The sequence below is a fragment of the Ascidiella aspersa genome, chromosome 9, assembly GCF_963924565.1.
Source record: "Ascidiella aspersa chromosome 9, kaAscAspe10.2, whole genome shotgun sequence".
Taxonomy (NCBI): domain Eukaryota; kingdom Metazoa; phylum Chordata; class Ascidiacea; order Phlebobranchia; family Ascidiidae; genus Ascidiella; species Ascidiella aspersa.
The window spans coordinates 995460-1019722 of record NC_139455.1 but is presented as its reverse complement, the minus strand read 5'-3'; the positions used below and the strand labels follow the sequence as shown (position 1 = coordinate 1019722).

Below are 24263 nucleotides of genomic sequence, written 5' to 3'. Positions count from 1 at the left end.
CTTAACAGTGTGCTGTGAATAGGGCGGGTGTTGAGTTGTACAACAAGACAAGATGGACGGACGAGTCGGCATACAACCGCGCGACGCTGTTTGTTTAGACCTTTGTCTTCTCGCGTGCTGTTCTTTATTACGTCACATTACACCCGGGGAACGAAGGAGGGTAGGCTTTGAAGCTGGGGTGGTAGCAATTAGCGAGAACATCGCTAGTTACGCGTCATCTTTCCCGCTCAGCGATATAAGGATTGCATTTCACGCTTCGTTATCTCGTTTTACGCAATTCTGTTGACACACTCCCTAACTACTTTCCTTGCTTCTTTCACTTTTTTTTTAATTTTAAAAAAGTCTTTAAATAAATCCTAGAAATCAGAATCTGTTTGATTTAAATTGACAAAACCCTTACATCTCTCGCAAGCGACTACTGCCTTGGGTTCGTATCGTAATAAAATAACATTACTTTATTGATTGATAGTCCTTCCACCAGCATTGTGGTTACAGATTTAACTAGGTGAGAGTTGAACTTTATATCATATTTTAAAACACTTTACCTTCATACCCTTTCTATAGCTCTATTCAAGGCATTTAAAAATATCATTCAATGTTTTATAAAAGTTGCAATAAATCACTATATTCTTGTGGTCAACAGGCAGTATTAGCACACGGAAGGCTTAAAGCACAGGTGAAGATCATGCAACCTGATCTTAGCGGCTTGTAAGCCGTCCAACTGTCGAAGAGTTTGTAGCTGCTTTGAAGTCGCAATGTTCAGACAGGGTTGGTTTCAAGGAGTGGTGAAAGGTAAGCTTAACGAGCAACTACTGCCTTGCTTATTTACACTCTGCTGTCTCGCCAACGAAGCCTGTTTGTAGGGTTAAGTGTTTCACAGTTCTTATATCTGTGGTTCTTAACGCGTGGTCACAGGCGGATGGAAAAGCATTTAAAACAAATTACTGTTTTTAGATTGCTTGGGTATTCAGCTTAATAAACGTAGTTATATTTTGTAGAATTCAGATTTTTTTCCACCGAACTGTGTGCTATTGTGTTACAATTTGAATTTATTTCTTTACAATATTAAGGATTTTTCTTGCTTAGCTCATTTAGCACATAGTACTTTGCAATATTACCAATGTTATACAAAATTACAAACAATGTAAGATAAACACCAATTTACCCTTGAAAAATGCTTCGCGGTCTACAAGTGCGCCCTGATGTTAAAAGGTTAAAAAACACCGGTGCAAGTTACAGATGCACGTAAACTTTGAAGTGACAGTCAAATCTTTGTTTTAAACCTCGCTTTAAGCATATTATGGAAATTAATCAAACTAGTTTTAATAATCTTGCAAGATAAACTTGCAGAAGTAATCCGTCATCCATGACTTAAACCCGAGTCATTTCAAAATAATTATTTTTTAGAACACTATATACGGATCTGTTCATAAGTTTAATGGTGAAAATAACGGCCCAAATAGACGTTAAAAGCGACATGCTTTATTTTCAAACGTTTCGGCAATTTCTAATCACTGATGATGGCATTAGAAATTGCCAAAACGTTTGAAAATAAAGCATGACGCTTCTAACGTCTATTTGGGCCGTTATTTTCACCATTAAAATTATTTTTTAAATATTTAATTATTATTTTTATAGCACTTAGCGTAGAAAGTATGTCGCGAACTTTAATTGGCGAGCCCAGTGTTTTTTTTAAGGTGTTTTGGGGGACCGAAACGGACCGATTTCTCCAGCGGTTTCCCAAAAACCGATTTCTCCAACGGTTTCCCAAAAACCGATTTCTCCAGCGGTTTCCCAAATTTTGGACTTGCAACTTTTTGGTATTTAAATGAAACACTTGCGGTCTCTAAAAACTACTTAGCGGTCACCCAAACCAAACCTTAAAAAAAACCTGGGTGAGCCGCAAGGTGAAAATGTTTGACAACCGTGGCTGATCAAAGCGAGCTTCTTCCAAGGTTAAGAATATAACAAATCAACCGCATTATATGATGGTTTTACAAGTTTTATGCGAAGTATTGTACTCTCTATAACAATAGTTGTATATCTTATGGAAAACACCTAATAAAACATCAAAAAGTAACAAACTTCTTAATTGCCTATTTACATTTTAGATGCTTGATATCAAAGCGAGCTGTCTCAAAGTTTAATAAATCAACCACGTTATTTGATGGTTTTCGTTCAATATGGTTCAACGGCAGGCCCGCGAGGTCAGCTTTTTTGGCCCGCGAACTGATAGTCCGCTTTGGTTCAATCTGGCAATATCACTTCAATTTTTGTTTTTTTAATTTTTTGGTATTGAAATTATTTCATAACTACCGTAACTGAACAAAGGAATACATTCCATAAAGTTAGTATATATGCCATAGGCTATGTAGAATTTGCCAGCAATAAGCCCAAGAATCGCAATTTAAAAACATTGGCCCGCAAGATAAAATAAACCTTGTTTTTGGCCCGCGATGAAGTTGGACCACCTTGTTTTAGAAGATATTTTCTGTATTACCCTCTTCATAGCAATAGTGGTATGTATTTTATAGGAAACCGCGCAATGAAACGTAAAAAGTGACGAACGTGTTTATATACACTTTACAGGCTTAAGATCAAAGCAAGCTGCAAGCTTAAGTGCTACAGCAGCCAGGAGATTTCTGTGGAAGTACCGGTAAAAAAACAAACGCGAGCGAAGCGTGAAAACTTGAGTCAGCACCTTGGCGACCTTGACAGTCACAGAACTTACAGACTTGTGGACAAAACTGTGTCTAGGTTAAGCTAGTGTGTGGCAAGCCAACCCTGTTGTATACAACATAAACAGACAAGGGGAGTCATAAACTGTAATGGCAAACCCAAAAATTGACAAAAAACTCGACAAAGATACTTTGGCAAACTACGTCGCTTAATAAATGCTACAATTTGTCCATCATTGATTTTTCCGAAACCAACCCTCGCTTTAAACAGAACGGCATTATGTTTAAACAAGCAAATACAAAAAATATCTGAATTTTTTAAAGGTATTTTTTATTTTAAATTTTACAGTCACAGAACTTACAGAGTTGTGGACAAAACTGTGTTGGGTTAAAGCTAGTGTGTGACAAGCCTACCCTGTTGTATACGACGTAAACAGACAAGTGGAGTTGCCAACTGTAAGGACAATCTCCAAAATTGACTAAAGGAAAAAAATTAGACAAAAGGTATTTCTTATTAAAAATGTTATTATCACAGAACTGACAAAGTTGTGGACAAAACTGCGTCTAGGTTAAGCTGGTGTGTGACAAGCCAACCCTAGTGTATGCAACAATAAGGGGACTCATAAACTGTAATAAAAACCAAAAAATTGACAAAAATATCGGCAAAGATAACTTTTGCAACATACGTCGGATAATAAATTCAATCGTATCTTTATTTTTTAAATTGCAAAAGTGTAAAGCTAAAAAAAATATAAGCAGACATATCCGGTCCTTGACGTTTTTTCTGAAATCAATACTCGATATTTTAGACAAACATCGCGATCTGATGTCAAATGACGTCATTATTATGTCTGAACAAGCAAATACATACTTATGAAAACTGCGCTTTGGGGAATAAGCTTGTGACCCAGGCGTATAAAAAAGAAACAGACAAGAGTCATAAACTGTAATGACAACCCAAAAAAATGACAAAATTTGGCTGACAACGATTACTTTTGGAAACTACGTCGGTTAATAACTGCAACCGTATCTACACTTTTCAAATCACAAAGGAGTATGAAAGAATATTTAGAAAGGCAAATAAGGATATCCGAATCTTGTCTTTTACTTCCGATACCCGAAATTTAGACAAAACGTAGCGCGATCTGATCCTATACCAAATGACGTCATTACTGTGCTTAAACAAGCAAATACATCAAACTGAAATTTTCAAAGCTATTTTTTTATTTGAATATAAAAAAACAAATTTTACATTTAGATTGGACACGCGTATTATAAATTTATCTCATGAAGTCAATACATTATTTTGAGGGCGGTTTAATTGTTGTTTAAAAGCAGGTATAGGACTATGTGCAAACTTAAAATGTAAAAATGAAGATAAATGACGACAATGACTTCGAATGGTTGCCAAACAGTATAGACTTTCTTGTCTCAGTCAAAATCAGTTCAAGTGTTTACATTATTTTGTATTCGTCTTTTTAGAGACTGATGATGCCGTGATTGGCGAAATATATTTCTCTTTTATAAACTAGAACCTATAGTGACTGATTTTGACTGAGACAAGAAAGTCTATACTGTTTTAGGACTATGTGCTTATAAAAAACACTTCTAGGCAACGTTAATAGCTGACAAATTTTTTTTGTAAGTTAGTTTTTCTGACTAAGCCATCGCAGTCACGTTCTTCGGCGTGGCGTCAGCGCTAATAGGCGTTTTGGTTTCCTTTTACTTTTTTGCTTTATTGCAAAAAAAAAACATTCGAGGAAAAACAAATTGGCGGACGGAGCTGTAATCTTGTTGAGAAGGTGGAACTTTAAAAAATCAGTCGTGGGCTAGAAGTTAGTATTTAAATGGGAACCCTAAGTTTCAAAGAACTTTATTTAAAATTTCTCAAAGTGTGTAGATTTTTTTTAACTGTACCGCGATAATTTTTTAATTTAACAAATCAACTTTTTCTTCTAACTTTTGATTAAAAATTGCGATTCGAGACCTAAATGCAAACTATAACAATCAGATGACTAATAGTGACTGATAGTTACCTTGCCTTGTTTTCGGGTTGAATGCCCAGGAATAAAGAAATAGTGTCGCAAATATTTTTTAGTGTGCCGCAATTTAAAAAACTGCGCCAATAAATTATTGGGCTTCGAGTTTAAGTTTTGCTCTAAGCCCGACTTTTTGTCTAACATTGTAGTACAATCAATCAAAGTTTATTTTTATATATAATGCAGAGTTAATATGTGAGAATTACTCAGGAAAATTCCAGCAAGGGTACCACCATCTTTGTAATTTTTCTGCAGTGTACCGTAAACCTAGAAGTTATGGGATTATGCGGTAAATTAGTGGTTCTCAACCGGGAAGAACCACTGATTCCCTTAACGCTGAAGGGTGTCGAGAGATATTTAAGTTTTTAATACAATTCTTTGTGTACGATAAAAGTGCAAATAATCAAGAAGGTTTTATCAACTTTGTTGCACAGTTAATGTGCTGTTTCAATCTCGTTTATTGTAACGTTACAGTTTACCACTCAGCAAAAATACGAGCAAGGGTGCCGCGAACTTTTTATAATTTCTGTAGGGTGCCGAAAACCAAAAGGTTGCGAAACAGTGCGCAAGGATAACATCATCAATCATGGCTTGTGGTAGTTAGGCGTTTCTGGCGATGTGAATCGAGTTGTGATGCAACAATAACCGCGTTGTCAATGCAATCGTGACCTAAACCTCGAATTTTGTTGTCATAACATTGAGTTTGGTTCTAAAATGACGTTTTGCTCGATTTTGCTGACAGATTCGGCTCCACATTTCGCCACCCACCCTCTGTGTGACGTAACAATACTCGGGCGCTCCTAGCAGATGTTATCGAATAGTTGTGAGCGTTACAAGACATTTTGTTCAAAAATCTTTAAAGAAATTAATCTATTTAAAGACATAAAAATCACTTAAAATAATATTTTCTTTTCTCAAACAAATTTCTATTTTATTGCAAACTACTTACAAATTAAGTTTAAGGCGTCAACTGTTGCCATAGAATTCAGACCATTGTTTTTCGTTAAATACTTTGCGAAAATATTAAATACTTGCGAAATTAATTGTATTTTTATCCTAACCAGGGCTTTGGAGCCGGAGCTCTACATGAAATTTAAATGGAGCTGTAGCCAGTTGTTTAAAAAATAGCTTCTGATGCTTCGATGTATTTCATAAGATGCAATGCTACTAGCCCTCCACTAAAAGCTGAATTCACATGATTTAACAGCAACCATTCACAAAATTAACAACTGTTGCCTCTTTGGCGCCACCTTTTCTAACTAACCATTGTGGTGTTTTGTTTGTGAATATTTTGAAACGCTAAATATTGCAAATTAAGCGTTCAGTCTTAAACCTCAGTTTTTGTCGTAATGGAGCCGGAGCTGGAGCCAGAGAACATTTACGACTGCTCCAAAGCCCTGATTCTAACAACAGCCAAAATGTAATTGTATTTGACAAAAACGTAAATTGAATAAACATTTTTGCTATTTACGACTCAAACGTTCGTCAAAAGAAAACTAAATTATGTAGTACATTTTAATACTGATTTAAAGATTAAAATCAAGTCATTCCTGAATTTTAGCAAAGCCTTTTTTAGCATTTCATTCACACAAAGTCCAGTCAAGCATGTCTCAACGACCGTATTTCCACGAACTTGCTTTAGGGAAAACGTGAAAGATAATATCAGTCCGTCCCTAAAGGCCACAAGGAAATACAATTCATCAATGTCATGTTGTTGTCAAATTACAAGGACTAATATAGAACGATTTCATGGCGTTGCGTGGAATTATGAGGTTTTATTTTTAGAAAACGTTTCCTATTTGGCCGCATGACATTATTGTGACATCTACGTTGACAATATTTTTACCCTTATTCTATTCAAATTCTGCCATATATTGTATTTTGAAAAGATTCCAAGCCTTAAAATATGTTATAGTTCGTCGAATTTATGAGTAAATTTAAATTAATAAATTTTAACTTTAATTTTGACAAATTTGAAGAGGTCAACGATTGGGCCTAAGTAACAAGAACTTTAACATCGATTGCGAAATTATATAAGTTTTCATTTAATACTAGCTATAAAATATTTGTTATTACACTTTATTTGAACTACATTAAGTCTAGCTCTAGGGTTCCATGGAGGCTATGGTGAAAAGCTTTTCTAATTGCGGCATAAAAATATTGACAGGTCTAAATAATAAACCTGCGGGCCTAATAAAGCAAAAATGCTAACAACTGTCGTATAAATGCAACCAATAATAAAAATGTGTGTATTTAAATGCATATCTCACTACTAATTTGCCAGATGTTTGCCAATTCTTAATACACGCCCATGCGCGGTGTGACAAAGGTTTGAATAGGCACTTTGGAACACGTAAGGTCGCCCGTCTCTGTGGCGCAATCGGTTAGCGCGTTCGGCTGTTAACCGAAAGGTTGGTGGTTCGAGCCCACCCAGGGACGATCTTTTTTAATTTTATTAGTTTCCTTAAATTTTGGATTTCAAGCACTTTTTGTGGTTCTTTATTGCCTAAAATAAAATATATATGATAAACAAACCACAAAATATATTAAAAATAACGTTTACAAGCGCTAATTATAAAAAATATTATGCTTTGCTTTATTCCTAAAAAAACTCAAGAAATCATTTCAGAAACCTTCACAAAAGTAACATTTTTTCAGAATATTTAGTGCATTTAGAATTTAGATTCTTATAATTTTGCTTATAAACAATTTTAGCGCTGGTCTAGAATCCTACCACAGCGTTGAAACAATTATTAAAGCAACGTACAATACTTGGGTTAGGGTGTCGGTTGGTGTTTGGGTGTGGGTGGTTCAAGTAATATTGTTTAATAATATTGCTTAACCTACACAAACCCAAACGCTAAGCCGCACCCTAACCCAAAGAATGTTCGTTGTGTAGGATTCTAGACGAAGAATTCACTTAGCGAAGTCATCTAACTTAATGCTCTAAAAAGACAGCAAAAACAAACACACAAAATTTTCTACCATAAAGCGGACTGCAATTTTAAGTAGGCTAAATAGCAAATCAGAAAGACAGTAAATTGGTGTTTATTTGTTGCAGAATGCTTGTTTTGAGGTTTTTGGGTTAAGTAAATTTGCAAATAAAACAGCGCACAGTTTAGTCACAGCACGACATTTTATTTGCTTGATGTAACCGACTGCTGCGGCTGCTTTTATGTGTTTTTATGGTGACTTAAACCTGGTGGATCAGGGTTTTATAATGATTTGATCTAGATTTAGAAATAAAAACAAAGCTAAATAAACCCGATCTATTTAAAGCTATTCATAGCAATTTTATAATCACAGAAGTATTTTTGTGCATTTGACGCAATTACAAGTAGGCCTACATCTACATGTGTTACAAACAGATTATTTCTTCGTTAGGCATCATAGATTAAAGTCAATATTGGACATTCAAGCAAATTAGACAGGGCAAAGTAATAAGAGAATTGCCCGACTTAAAATTTTGTTTATATGTGTAGAAACCCACATCCCTGTAGGTCATATTATAATGTATTTTACCGACTACTAAGTGTACTGTTAGTTTGTATAGTTTATGGTTGGAAACCACTGGGCTAAAAAAAAGTTCGAATCCATTGGGTTAAAAAATAACCACTAACCAGGTGGTACGTGTGAACAATATACTTGCAACGTAAGTTTGGTGAACCTAACCGCTTCTTGACAATAATATCATCTACGGTCTGTTGCAGGCAAGGTCATAGGCATCTCTGTAGTACCCCAGAGTTATTTGAAACGTTCAAAATGATACATACCTACTTCTGTATGGGCTTTGATATTCTTAAATAAGAACGTAAATCATATTTCTTAGAAATAAACAATAAAACTCAAAGTTTAAAAAACAGAGTAAAATCAGGATCAGACAGTTTTTTAAAAGTAACATATATTTCGCCTATACTGGCATCGTCAGTTCCTATAAGTAATCTTAGAAATAAGAACCATCATTTTTGAGATGTACTCCTTCAGATGTAGCCTGATCCTTAAAAAACGGTAAAAGTACAACAGCCTTGTTTGAAAGAAGAACTTTAACATTTTTAACCTCATCATAGTCAGTGACATATGGATAAAAACCTTACTTATCCGCAGAATATTCTACTGCATAATTCTCCGGATAACTTTCTTTGGTGCCAGCTATTACTGCAATGACGTCATCGTAATATATGACGCGCGGAAACCAATCGCGCAACAGAGATGACGTAATGTGATGACGTCATAGCGCCATGCGTGGTGCAACGAATCGCGAAAAGCAATAAATCAAACGGGCGCTTGAAGCAAATGGCTTAGCGAGCGGGAAATACCAAGTTTACTTGAAGTCTAATGTGAATTATAGTTTCTAAGTATGCAAAGTATATAGAATAAAGTTTTTTTAAAGAGTATAGGGGTCTCTCAGCAAGTTGTATATGTGCAATTGCGCAAACTCCACTTTTTTGGCAAAGGTTGTGCTTTGTGGCTAAAAAACGTGGTGCAGGTTGCATTAGAATAAAATAATAATCCATTAATGCACTGCAACTGTTTAAAATCAATTGTCAAATGTACAATAATGAAATCAATGAGCATTCGTCTTTCAAAGGTCCTTTTTTCTATTTACAACGTAATTTTATAAGAGAAAATTTGTAAAAAGTAGACGTTTTGCCGGCGTAAAAAAAATAAAACGGTAAAATAAATCAAATGTTTATAAGGTGCGCCACCTTGCGGTAACTAGCTTGATTGTCAAAAGTTAAAAATGTTTATCTTTGCTTTTTCTAAGATATATTTGTAAGTTGCATTTTATTACCAAGAAAATATCGAATAACGCTTTAGAACAGCGGTTTTCAAACTGGGGTCCGCTCAGCAGTTTCAGAGGGCCCGCAACGAGAATTAGTCTTCAAGTTTTTAAACATTAGGCATTATCAAATGTTTTTAAATATTAGTTTTTGCTTTAAACGTTGTCTGTCATCATTATTAGGCTTTAGATATGCTTTATTATTCGATAATAAAGCGTGTTTTATGATGTTTTGTTTGACTTCATAAAGCATCTATTATGCTGTACTGGCTGGTTCTTTTAGCGAATCGTTCATATTATTTAGAAAGTTGTTACATTAGAAAGAATGGTGACTGCGCCGCTAGTGTACTAAAAGAAACATGGGTCAACTGACCCATTTTATAGGGCCGCGAAGTATCGAGATAATTGCTAATTGCAAAGGGTCCACCAGGCAAAATTTTTGAAAAAGTTTGGGAAACGCTGCTTTAGAAGTATAAATCAAATCACATATAGGCCTAACTGTAGCATTCACTGGCAGACTCAAGTTTTGCACTCCGAAAGGAGGCGTAGGTTCGAATCCCTCTTCTGACACCATTTATTACTGGCAGGGCACGTAACACACCACGGCGTATAAGAACACATGTAATGAACCCCGCAGTATACTGTGCTATTCGCGCTTATATACAGGCACAACAATACGTCATAAAGGTCGCACACAACAATCCTGTACAACACAGTATCAAATTCTAGTATGTAACCACGCGGATTCTAAAATGTGTGTTGAACTGCTATAGTTCTGTTTTTAATAGTTTCGCCTGGCACTTTGCATTCTGTCATGTTCGTAGGTCTGTAAAACCAGGACTGTAATTTTATGTTACCACCCGCCACAATTTTTTTTGTTTTCGTGCTTATCTCTCTTATCTAGAACTATTTAGATGCAAGAACAATCTTTTTTCTTTAACATCACCAATAACCCAGTGTAATAAAATTGGCATACATCACTTTATTTTATAATTTTTTTTAATCTATGCTTTTGTAACAAGCGGTTATACATTGCTTTGTTAATTTAGAAAATCTGCTACCTCCATTTTGTAATGAAAACTTTTTATTTTTTCTGGTCATACAGGTTTCATGGCTACAACAAAGGCGCATTGTACATCGTTAGTAGTCAAGCTTCAAATTGTTTTTGCAATTACATTCCTCACAAAATTACCGAAATAATTGCCTCTGTTCAAGATTCACATTTTTTTATAATGCTCATTCAAACACGATAAAATTAATTTACAAAATAAAGACAACTGTTTTTTTTTCCTAATAGCAATATGAACTCTAATAACTTTTTGGACTTTCAGGTGTAAAATTGCCGATATTTTTGTGAACTCCAAACAGGTTTAAAACGTAGCAAAATTTAAAATCGAAATATTATAACTAAAAATATTAAAAAAGGCTGATGAAGTCGTAGATAGCTGGTACAAAAAGGATTTTCCATTATTTCGGCTAAAATAGTAGAACCCACAAACTTCCAATCATTAAGGCCACAGTAAACAGTTCGAATAGTGATTTTATTTTTCCTAACACAAAAGTTTGATTGTTCGCTTCCACAAATTCGCGTCCTAGAGTAATTTCCCATTTCTAATTGATCTATTGTTCCTAATTGTTCCTTCGCGTGTTATTAAACCAAACAAACGCGACCACTTGGTGAAGGTTGATAAACACAATATTTGTGACTTTTATGACTTGTTTTTTTCCCTAAACTTATTTAAAAACCGTTAAAATCTGCATATTGTTTATTTACGCACTTTCAGCTCCAATTATTGTTACTTTCAACATTGCCACTAAATTTATTATTTTTTTATGGGCAGCTCGATCCGAAAGGTCCTTTCGCTGTCCTTGTGGTATTCTTTATTAAATTTTGCAACGAAAAAAAAAACACAAAAAATAAAATGAATCTTGAATCTTGGTCAAATACATATTTCCCATTTTTAAGAAACTATTTTGTCACGAAAGTTTACATCAGTGTTTCATAACCTCTTTTCATGACAACTCGAATTGTAAAAAATCATAAAACCGAAGCTTCCGCAACCGAATTCTCATCACTGAACTTTTTGTTAGCTTAAAGCAGGGGTTCTTAAACTTTTTTTACCGCGGACCCCTAAAATTTTCTTTTAGCTCGCACGGACCACTGTAGGCAAAAAAATCAAAAATGACGTCATAAATTGACGTCACAGTACAAACAAACTTTTTAATTTTTTTGATTTTGGTCCAAAAATGGAAAAGAGAAATTAAGTTTAAATACATTCAGTACAAACCCGTTTATTTTTTAATTAAATTGTTTTTTTTCATAAATTGATTACTTCATTAGTAAACACTAATATTTTAAGTAGGCCCCCAAGGGATCCATGGACCCCCTAAAACTAATTCACGGACCCCCAAGGGATCCATGGACCCCCTAAAACTAATTCACGGACCCCCAAGGGATCCATGGACCCCCTAAAACTAATTCACGGACCCCCAAGGGATCCATGGACCCCAGTTTAAGGATCCTGGCTTAAAGTGGACAAAACATTTTAAACAATAAATGGCATGAATAAATATATTTTTTTAATACGAGCCATAAATGTCTTTGTATAGCTTCTGCATTTTTTGTTTTTGGAAAAATCTTGCCGAGAACTTTGGGACTTTTCAGCCAATGTGTTTATTCCATTGGCTTTGTAAACCACAAAACTACATTAGGCTTGTTGTTTGTTTGTTTCCGCTTGGTTAGATTTAGATTTATTAAAGTTAGATTTAGATTCACAATAGGACCTTTTACGTCATTTTTGAAATAGTTAAAGTCATTTTTGTTTGTTTTTTTAAGTCATTTTGGAATAGTTAAACAATATATGTAAAGTATAAGTAAACACACAGGTAAAATATTGCTGAATTAGTAAATTGGGGTTTAAATTTTATAGTAAAAATACCAAGGTTAGAAACATGTCGTCGAACGATTAGACCGAAGCCTTTTGGTTTACCATTTTTTAATTTAATTTAGTAAATTTTATTAAATGTGCAAAATGTTCACGTATTTTGGCCTTAAGCCCGAAAACAGCGGATAGCAAGCTTCTTGATTACAACTAAAATTCTGTAAAACGTCATTGCTTTACAAAAAGTTGGAACTGAAGATAGAAGTTTGACTTAAGTTAAGAACAAAGGGTAAACAAAAAACTACGCTATAAAGTACATAGCTCCTTTTCAGAACATGATATACTGTTTGGCGTCTGAACACCAATTTCCCAATTAGCTTACTATTTAATGCAAAAAAATATTTACATTAGAAACGCCTTATACGTTAAATCTATATTTGTGGCAATTTAGGACTTTTTAGTGTTTTTTTATGCGCCGCGGTTAATAATTAAAGTTAGGCCTAAAATAGCAAAATAAGGTTCGAAAAGTAATGCGCGGAATAAAAATATGCAACGAAAGGCCCTACCCAGTCGGAAATTTTTCCCCGTTTATCCCCGGGCCATCACGGAAAATATTTATATCCGGCTAAAGGTATATAACCCTGACAATAATCGGTGATATATGACATATTTTTCTGGGTTATTTCTGTCGAAGCTTCATAATCATCGGCGCTTCCCACAATTTTGGTGATAAATGTGGTTTTCGTAACTTATTCGGCGATTACCATATTTTCTGGGAAAAATCGAACCTAACCACAAAGTTGTTTTTTTTACTTTGTAGACTCGCCTATTTTAACAATTTCTTTGCTAAACCAAAATTTTAACCTATATCATACACATATGTAATAATGTTTTTGGGGTTACTATGTTTACTTGGGTATAAGTTAGCTGTTATAATCTTTATAGTTTTCTTGTTTAGGCAACATATTTAGCAAATTTAAGAAGGTATATTTAGATATGCTGAAAAAAAAGATGTTAATTGATAAAATTTATTACATTAGTAAAGGTTAAGTTGCCTGAACACAAATCTTTTGGAAAAGTACTATTCGTACCAACGCTATACACATGGTTTCCTACTGAAGGCAACAATACTGGCTAGGTTACCCGCTGATTCAACTTCGCGCCGACCTTTCCCCGCTCTGTCATTGCAATTTATTATATTGCGTTTTTTTTATTTACGAACGGCGCGCATATTTTATAACTCCAGACGTCCGATTGGCCGATATGCGGATGACATCACAATCGAGTTTGAACGTTTATTGTTAAGACAATTGAAATCACAAATCAGTTGAAAGCTATAGGGCAGCTGAGTGTTAGACTTTTTCGTCAGTGGTTGTTTTCTTTTTTTACCTGCCCTAAATTTTTTACCTTAGCCCTAAAGATCAGGTTAGCTATCAAATATATGTTTAGGATAGTGTAGGTTAAGCTATATTTGAAGTTGTATATCAGAATAAAAAAATAAATTCATTAAAAAAAATAACTTTTAGCAAGAACTAAATTTGTATCTAGACAAAGTAGGAAACAAGCTCCATTTTACATCTGTTGACAAGTTTATTTCTGTGGCAGGTGCACATCCCAGATTTTTTACGCAATCTAAAGTCACATCTAAATATTTGTATTAAGTGAGCATAAAATCCTGACTAAATACCTGGAAATCTTAAAAAAACTAAAGATATCGACATAAAGTGCCAATAAATGCCAACACCAACATGGCCTCTGGGATTAAAAGCTGATAGATGTTAAAGAAATCCTAATTGGGGCGGCTGCTTATCAAAATTTGCAGTTAAGTTAGTTAAATATCATACTGTATAAGGTGCATGTGATTTTTATTTATTATTTCATATGTTGGGCTCTAATGTTTTGCCAATAGTTTTTTTTTAATTTTGTAAACGAATTATGTGTATTTTTGACTGATTTTAACTTAAAATAATTTTGCTTGTCAACAAATAATAATCGTCCTACTTATTAGTTACAAGCTATTTTTTTAGGCCTTCTCCTGTTCATAGGTCACAAAGACCAAACTCTATCTATTATCGACTACAAGGTGCAATAGACTGGGATGGTGGCAGAGGTGCAAGAAGACAAGCCAATACCATTGCTAATAAAGAAAACACAGAACCTGTGATGACCACTCCCTGCGAATCAAGTCCGATATAGCTGAACCTGTGTTGACTGACTCATTTTCAGAATCTATATTTCTGACAGTGAATAAATCATACAAAAGGAACCTTCAGACAATTATTGATGTCTTTTTAAACTGCAGTTTGTTATTGCCTTGTACAGATTCTATTTCTGTGTTTCTTTTTGTTTCTTTCCATATTTTTAACGTGCATGAATAAAAGCTCAATGTAAATTTACCCATGGTGTTTTGCAGATTTATAGTCGTAATTTGACAGGATGCCCAACCATATTTATACCTTATGGCCATAACTGGGCCATGTACCTGCCGGTGTTGAATTTCCGTGCTTACATAACCGATTTATCACTGAACATATGTAGTTGGCCCTTGCAAGGCGAGGGGATAAAACAGGCATGGCACATGGATAATTTTCCGACTGGGTAACAAGGGAATTCAACTAACACAAAAATAGAAGCAAATTTCCCAACTACAGAAATAACACAAATAAGAATCGTTTTGCACAAATACACTTCGATAAATGCATCCGCTTTAAATAAGGTTAATGTCCTTTGCATTTTCTGCTAGTTTATCACAAACATGCAATTCCTAAGTCCATGTCTCTACTTATGGCCATCGACAAAAAGGTTAAAACTTTGTGGGATTAAGTTCCTAATTAGATATTTAAATAAGCGTAATGTAAATGTATTGTTTAATGCAAATAACCTTACAAACGCCTTAGATATAACAGCTTACAGATTGTTCAATAATTTGCCAAGGAATGTCCAAGAATTCGTATTTTCTTGAAACCCGATATTTTGGGCAAAGAGTTCGTCCGGCCCAATGCAAAATGACGTCATTACTAGGACAACATAACTAAACAGAGATGCAGTTGAAAATGCAAACCTATTGTTTTCACGCTGTTAAGTCAAAATTTGTTTAAGCGTTAAAACGCCGAGTTACTTTCAACTGGTAATTAACTATTTGCGTAGATGAAAGATAGAAAACGCAGCGCAAGATCGTAAAGTACGACTGAAATGCAGAATTAAATAGTTTCGGATCGGAATCGAAACAACCCTATGACTAGATGAGTACTTGGCGTCGGTCCGATATTACCGCACATTATGACGTATATTATTATGACGTATATTTTAATAACAAATCACTTTCTTACTCCCGAAAGGGTAATTCCCCCAAAAAATATAATTTATTCCAACTCAAAATCGCCAGCAACTTTCGTTTTGCGTGTTTCAAATCCCAATTTTGACACAACTTTCCGTTATGGACTGTGACGTAACAACAGGACGCGCGAGTCGTTCTCGCGCCCAGCGCACAATCACGTATATGACGTCACAAGCGCGTTAAATAGTGGCGGGCGCAAAGCCAGCTGTCATTGATCAAAAGTGAAGCGAGCAAGACGCTAGTTATCGTCTGGTAAAACAACTAACAACACTTGAAATCATATACAGTAAAAAAATATACAAAGAAAAAAAAGATGACTGAGACGGTAAGAAGAATAGATGCTGGATCTGCACTGATACCCCAAGGTAGGTTTAAATGAAGGCTTTTTATTGTTTTGCTGGACAAATAAGGTTTTGTGTAAATGAAACGGACGGTATAAGCTGGTAATGCTGAAGATTTAAACGCTGATTTTTGATAACACGTTTATGTTTTGTTTTATGAACGAAATTGCATGGTTTCGTGACAATTTAACGACGTTTGTGGCTTACGGCTTTAAGGTGGGAGGTTAAACGCATGTTTTCCTGAATGCTTTGTTTTGCTGGGCAAATATTAGGTTTTGCTATAATTTGCCGAACGTCTTAAGCTTGTGATACCATCTTTATCTTAAGTTTAGAATGAAGACTTTTTTTAATAACGCGTTTATGTTTTTAGTTTGCTGGGGCAAGTATAATGTTGCGTGAGGCAAATCTGCTGGGAAAATAATAACCAAAATTTTGTAAATCATTTTAAATTTCGCGCTGTTCACAACGAGAAACGATATAATGTAGTTTTATAAACTAGAAATATTAATTAAAACTTCGTGGCTTGTGTACGATCCTATGTACATTTGACCAAATCAGTAGGGAATTGCATGAAAAATTCCCCACTAAAAACTCAGGTCATTTCAACAAATTCAAATGATTGAAAACCAAAAAAATTAGGAAACCCATCAAATACAGAGTGGTTGAAATGCCCATAACAAGTTCATGGAAAAGTTTCCTGAAGCTCACATTGTAAGGTTTCGTAAAATCGAAACGGAAGTTTTATAAGTTTCTTCCTATTGGTATTCCGTCTTGTCAAAGCGACGGATATAACGCGTTATCTAGACGTAACGTGGTCTTACAACTTGTGATTTAATGCTTAATTTGGGTCTTGGTAATTGAAAGCGCTATGTAAAACAGTGTAAAAAAGTTATTTTTGTTTCAATTTTTTTATTTTTTGAAAGTTCACTTTAGTAGTTTTAGAAAATAGACGTTTTATAATTTAAGTTGCGATAAATATTTAATATAGGCCATTTAAAAAATTTATTTTTTTTTATTAAGGAATCGGCTTGCAATTCATGTTTCAATCACATAATTGAAATATGCATACTTTACTCGTTTGCGGAGAAAATTTATTGCGAATGTCTTGAGCCGGAACGCTCCTTCTTTAAACAGGCCGTTTAAAGTAGCAAATTCATTCATATAAGTGCCACACACACCTCAAAACAAAATAAAATAGCAACGTAAAAATCACGAAATTAAAGAGCGTGCAACATTTACTCGCAAAACATTGAACCACAGACTTACATTACAAACTTTGGCACCACAACTAAATTAGAATTGTCCAAATTTCTCCGGAAAACGTTTTTTCTTTGGAAAACGTGCGCATGGAACTGGCTGTTTTGGCAAGCGCAATGCATTGCAGAATTAGTGAAACCTGTACCGAAAGTAGGTGTTTTAAATGGTTTAAGCCTTGCTGCTGTAATATTATTCTTTGTATATGTTGACACATAGGACCCTGTAGGATACTTATTTAGTTACGCTGGTTATTTATGAGTATTCTCACGCCAGACAGTTTATTGCCAGTTGCTCAACTTCTAAACAAGGCAAGTGTTGTATTTTTCATGATGTTATAAACCTGCTATGGCTGTAAATTTATTGCCTCGGTTAGAGACTGGCCGTCGTTAATTTTAAACAGCCATCTCGGTAAGAAAGGTCCTTGAAACCTGTGAGTTGATATTATAGTGCTTCTCAATCAATGTAAAATAAAGCGGCTTCATAATTTTAATTTACCCATTTAAGGCAATGTTGAACTGGTGTACGAAATGGTTGTTACCACATTTCGCGATACAAAATCTCTCGAGACAAGAAATTCAAAGCCCAGGCAAATATAGGCAGAATTTTGAGCGTTTTGATTGAATTTCAAGACAATGGTGGAGGTTGTAGTTGGACCTAGATATAATGAACATCAAAGTCCATACAGAAGTAGGTGGCATATTGAACGTTTAGAATAAGTCTTTTTTTATCGAAAATACTTCTTTATGGGCTTCAATATTTATCCTACGTATTTAAAAATACGGTTTGCCAAATAGGTTTATTCGCTTAACAGTCAAACCAATTCAGTCAATTTGATCACTTTTATTACAATGCGTGTACAAATAGGTGGTGGTTTAAAGTAACAAAAGTTTTCGCGACATACTTTTAAGGCAAACATTTTGAGAACCTCAAAATTTAAGACGACGCAAATTTCGTATTTAGCGAACGTCCATTATTGAGTGTCATTTTGTTTAATTTTTTTAGGTTTTAGATTTCGTTTGTCTGCTTATCATTTAAACCTTGTTAGCCAAATCCCTAAAATTGTGCAGGGTTGCGTTTGTAAGCAAAAATGCATACGCAATTCTGCTTGTGGTAAAACTGTCACACTTAATTCATCTATTATGTGCCAGATCAGGTTTTCAATCAAACAAGAAAGTTTTAGCGATAAATAATTCACAGTTTGACAGCTTAATGGGAAAATATTGAAATCGAGCCGATAGCATTAAACCTCTCGCAATTCATTATCCAAAAATTCCCTCAGAAAGCGTTTTTTTTTCCGAGCTTTTAAGTCTAATTGAGTTTCATCCGTTTTGTGTAGCCTTGATGTCACGCGGGAGTTTAACTTCTCTCCAGGGAGTTTTTAACTGATTCTATCGGCCTTGTTTCACTGGTTTAGCAACAGAACGCTTGCTATTGCAGCAGTTTGCATGTAAATGTTGACAGAATTGAACAACTAAATAACTCTTGTTGATCGTACAACAGGTTAAGATGTAGATTTATTAGTTCAAGTAACATGTAGTTGTTTGGATTTCTAATCTGGTTTGCGAGTTTCTTCCCGTGATCTAATTGTAATCTAGTTTGCCAATTGCCTATGTGTTGTAACTGTAGTTCTAATTTAAATGCTACTTTGTGCAACGGCATATTTCAGTTTCTCAGGGATAATGATATTTTTAGCAGTTGTGTGAACGTGTTATGCTTTGTGTTGTCTAACATTGTGTATAACCTTAGGATAATCCAGAGACCTGTAGAACTGTGGTTTTAGGTATGATTGAAAACAGTTGCATAGATTAGTCGTGTTATGGTTTGGGCATAACTTTGTGTATAACTTTGAGAGATCCCAGAAGCCTGTCGAAATGTGGTTTTGGGCCTAATAGAATTTTTATGCTATCAGTCAAGTTCAAGTTCAAATAAAAAACAAGGTTTAGAATGTAGCAATTTTTATTAAATAAAATTTACAACAAAAGCAAAATAAGCCGCCTAGAACAAATTTAATTTCCGGGGTTCAAGAATCAGGAATTAAAGTTAAATGATATTCATCCGTTTTTTGTTGAAGTTATTTTTGTGTGGTTAATTACTGAAAGGCTTTAAAGCATGAGTTAAAAACGTAATGTTCTGTGTAATGCTGCTAGCCTGCCAAACACTGCCTCACTGCACGCTTTGCATTTGGGAAAGTTTTAGCCTTTAGTCGTCAAATTACCCCATTCAAAATTACAAAAAGCCCATGTATAGTCGATTGTTGACTCTGAAAGAAGCGACCACGTCAAAACACATAAAAAATAACTGCCAGGGCCATTTTAATTTCAAACTCAAAAAAGGTCGAGTAGATTAACATAATCGTGATTAAGACGTTTCGATACGAACTTGTGCATAGTGTACCAAAGTATTTTAATTTCTATGTACATATCTAATTTTATATACAATGTTGGCCAGAATTTTTTCAACAATTTTGTTCGAAAAACACAAGGTTTTAGATTAAAATGAATAAATCAAACGGTTAAAGTAAATATTCTCCATGTATGTTTCGGCACTTTTCTTAAGCCTCTGTTGGACAAAAGCGTTACAAACATAGAAAAAATTACCACGCAAACCTATACATTCTCTCGTACAACCTTTTAATTTTAATGAAACCCTATAGGAATACCAAACTTAGGAATTTTAAGTGTAGGCGATTCGACCATAAAAGTTAACATGGCTTGGATGTTTTCAAGCAGTTTTAATTGCCCGATGTGATAACAGTATTCTTCTATTTAACACTGTGTAATGTCAACAACTAGTAGCGTTATACCGGCGCCTAAACTCATTTAAACCTTACTAGCGTTGTTTCCAAATAGACGCCCCATTTGTGGATCGATTCCCACACTTTGTGCTGTAGTATCATGTAACTGTATTAGCGCTAAAGTACCGGAATCAATTACATCGTAGTAAACAATTTCCTGAGCTGAATAATTTGGACGCTAGAGCTAAACAACGCATTATTTGCTAAGGATGTGACTAACATTTGCAGAGGGGATGAGTAGCAATAAAAACCCGGTTGCCGTTGAAATGATAGTACCCACGTTTTTAAAGTGGTAAAGTCTTCTTTGAGACTCGAATAGAAATGCAACACATACCTTAAAACGCGTTCGTTGTAATTACTTAATTCACTTAATCATAGTAACATATTATGCAGCCCTTTGAAACAAAGCTGTAATGTAGCTGTCAACACCAAATCACAGGCAAAGCAATGAAGGACATCAAAGCTACAATCGCACTTATATTATAGCCAAATGCAATAATCCTGCTAATGGCACAAACTTTGTAATAAAAAAAACATATTCAAATTGCACACCATAGCTAAAAAGCCGATAAATTAAGTGGTTAAGGATTGGCACCGATATCACCTAAATATCGGACAAATACCGATACTACCACTTGATATCGGCTCCGATCAGATATTATCAGAAATTCGTAAAACTGACTATAATATTGTTTAATAGGCAACTTGCTCGAGATAATAAAGTAAATTTATATTTGGCAGATCTTTATGCCATTTTGGCGAAATGTAAATCTCTTTATATTTAATAAAATGACGAACTTTAATTTCGATATAAAATGTTTATTAGACATTTTGCTTGAGAAAATAGGGTCAATTTTATCCTTTGAAGCTCTATTTAAAGATTCGTTTTTGTGTCCTAAAGTAACCTTCATAAAAAAGGAATCTTTGTAAATGACCGTATTTGTCTAATTCTAAATAGCGTAGTCAGGTGAAACTATAGAAAGAAAAAAATATTGAAATCTTGACAAACTTTGGCACAACCGTGTTTATCAGGTCAAAGTAGAAATCAATAAAAGAATACAGCCATTGTTCTATGGTGATTTAAACAATCGACCATTGTTTGCAGCGCGCGTCGTTTGTGAGACGCTAGTGACAAGATCAGCCCCAAACCCCTCCCCATTTGAAAGAAGAATGAACGACTCCAAAAGTCCTGATCTTCCAAAGATGCAGGAATCCTTGAGTAAGGAAGATAACAACGTAAGGAGGCAGATTTCCTTATGCAGTTGCTCTTTGGCGATGAGCATTCAATCTTCATCCTCATCAAATGAAAAAGATGGAGATTATGGAGGATTCAGGGATCGGGATCATGGAGCCAAGGATGCATTTTGTTCCTTTCTGGAGGAAGATATGTCCCAGGGATCGACCTTCAGCTGCGCGGTTGAGGAGACCGTCCCATGTTGCCAGGTAACCATGACAGATACCCGATATTTTAAGTGTGGATGTGGATGTAGGTCTCATCGGTTGACAATACGAAAAAAAAACAGCTTCACTTTTTAATTTTGTAGATAAGAAATTTTCAATAGGCGATTAATGTAGATGAAAATTGACTGTTTAGTAAATAATGAGTAAATATTTAAAATCCAATTAAAACTTGTTTCCAACACTAGTGTATACACTACAGTCATGCAAATGGTAGGAACAACGACAACAACAACATAATATTTTTGTTGTGTCTGACAATTCATAGCAATTAACTTCAATTCAATGAAAGATGCACACACATATGTGTGTCAACAACTGAGATTTAGCCTTTCTGAAGCTGCTTTTTGACCAACCATTACGGCTTACGTTTCTAGTAAGCATTGGCGTATGGTTGTTTCTCGACTTGCTCCCCTCTGAGCCTGTGTAGCTCGGTTTGTAGATCGACGGTCCCGGTATGACCGAGGTCGTGAGTTCGAACCTCACTACAAGCTAATTGTTTTTCTACCCTGTCTTTGCACCATTGTCTTGCAAATTCGTTGAGTCTGCGATAGCTCTTGGTGTACCATAACTTTAAATGACAAACTTTAAACAACTTATATTTCCAGGCGAGCTCGTGCGAGTCGGGGGTGTCCAGTGAGGCCGAATGCAACATCCTTCTCCACGGGAACGGTTCCGACGGTTGGGGGGGAGAGTCAAAGCTGCGCTTGGTCACCGGGGAATCCCCTTGGAAATACTGGCGCCTTAGCTCGATCAAGAGGGGAATCCCCGCATTCATTTTTGCCAAGGACGCGGAGCGCGGGCGTCTCTTTGTTCACGGAACAGAGGGAGGGAGATTGCGCCTCATCAAGTCCTCCCTTCCAGATCCGGAGTCGGTGGATGTTGATGAGGACGCGGATGACCCGAGGATCTTCTTCCACGTTTACTCCCATCAAAGGGACGGAGGTTTCTTGGTTCCTTCTGTCTTCTATAATGATGATGTTCCCGAGAGATCTGTGAGCGTGGATGGGACCAAAGTTGTCCTCTCGGATCATGATGAGAACACTTCAGATCTTTGGGTTGTGGAGGATTCGTAATCCCATTGTTCCAAACGCTAAACGCTTTATTTGCTCATAAATACATTCGAATTAAGGAACTGATGATGTTTAAATATGAAATTCAATTAAAACCAGTGTTTCTAATTTTGTTTAGACCAAGACATATTTTTAAAAAATATACGCGACACACTTATTTACGAAACAATGACTTTACGACTTGGCAATTGCTTCTAATACATCACAGGAAATGCCTTGATATGATCAGTTTTCTGATGTTTAGTTGGTTTAATTAAAAAGTGTTTTTTATTGTGTTTAGCCCGAGGCACAGCGATATATTCAACAAACATGCGCCACACTTTTTGCAATACAATTTTATAAGTTGTTAATACACTTTAATAAAGACAAGGTAACAGGTAAATGCCTCGACATTATCAGTTTTTTCAATCGATATTGTGCATTCAAGTCTCGCAAACTCGTATGCTTGCCGTTCCTATTCGCAATAAAAATAGGTTATTTTACAAAATAACAAAAAAGTTACTCCTTAAGCGCACCATTGTACAGAGGTACACAGTTTGAGAATCACTGCTATATTTAAACACCTGCCCCAGTGTTTCATTATGATTTTTAAACTTTGAAGTTCACCTTCATCAAATAACTTCCTATGTAACTATTGATTAAAAGTTTCAAAACGTTTAAAGCTTTACCGAGGCTGCCATTTATTGCTTCACAACTTAACCCAATGGTTTTTCATCCCCAACAATCTTAACATGAACAGAACTTGAGACAAATTTGGCAATTCATTTTTATTCTAGTTATACCAGTTTATTGTAAAACAATTTTTCTGTTTGGAAAAAAAGCCATTGGTTTAAATTTTGTAATTCTTTACACCAACTAGTGTTATTAGATTTTTGCTTTATTACTGCTTGTCAGTGCAACAAGTAATTCGTGTTTATTTATGTTTATTTAGTGTTCTTCGTGATTTCGCCGATCTAAAACAACTTTACCGCCTAATTGTGTCAATTTTTTTTTTTTAAATGTACTGTTTATTAAAACTACTGGTTAAACTCGCTTACCCCTTATTCCACTATATTACGACTTTCATTTAGATTAAGTTCCAATGACTAATTTTTTTTTCCAAATTTGACAATACATATCGGGTTTTTGTCATTTTCACCTAAATGTACCAACAAAAAACTAAAGCATTAAATTTAAAAAAAATATTGCAAAAACAACATTTGTTTATCTGCCAGCTGATTCTGCTTTATTTTTACTGAATTTTTATTTAACTGTAACTTGTTTTTTCATTGTGAGTTGTTCGCTGTCCAAAGATATAATGTTTCATATTATCTTAAACCCCGTAAAGCGTTGTATCTTAACGTACAAATGTTACACACACATGTGATTTTCTTTTCTTATCAAAATATTTCTTCGTGTTCTCTATATTTTGTTTTTATACAACACTGTAAAAATATATACAAACATTAAACGAGCATTAACTTTTTGCTTTATATAGGAAAGTGGCGTTAAGATTTTCAAATAGGTTAAACTCCTCCGATTATGAGCAATACCTTAACTAAAAAATACCAAAAACGCAATATATAGCAAGAAAAAGGTTTATGTGCAAAAATTACGTTAAATAACCCAATTTTACGAAAAAATG

General features: G+C 34.9%; 1 protein-coding gene and 1 non-coding gene across 2 annotated transcripts; both read left to right on the top strand.

Moving 5' to 3' along the window:
* The first annotated feature begins 7082 nt into the window (after window positions 1–7082).
* Trnan-guu (transfer RNA asparagine (anticodon GUU)) lies at window positions 7083–7156 on the top strand. Its single transcript has one exon. It is a non-coding gene; the product is annotated as a tRNA-Asn (tRNA).
* Window positions 7157–15995: 8839 nt separating this feature from the next.
* On the top strand, window positions 15996–23748 carry LOC146131789 (uncharacterized). Its single transcript, XM_083397403.1, has 3 exons — window positions 15996–16081; window positions 21214–21551; window positions 22175–23748. The coding sequence occupies exons 1-3, from the start codon at window positions 16030–16032 to the stop codon at window positions 22640–22642; spliced, it is 858 nt and encodes a 285-aa protein (XP_083253529.1). The 5' UTR covers window positions 15996–16029; the 3' UTR covers window positions 22643–23748.
* Window positions 23749–24263: the final 515 nt, after the last annotated feature.

Excerpts from the sequence above, each read along its gene's own strand:
- LOC146131789 (XM_083397403.1), top strand. The coding sequence starts at position 16,030 with ATGACTGAGACGGTAAGAAGAATAGATGCTGGATCTGCACTGATACCC. Across the intron at positions 16,082-21,213 it reads ATCTGCACTGATACCCCAAG|CGCGCGTCGTTTGTGAGACG; the intron begins GTAGGTTTAAAT and ends CATTGTTTGCAG. Across the intron at positions 21,552-22,174 it reads AGACCGTCCCATGTTGCCAG|GCGAGCTCGTGCGAGTCGGG; the intron begins GTAACCATGACA and ends TTATATTTCCAG.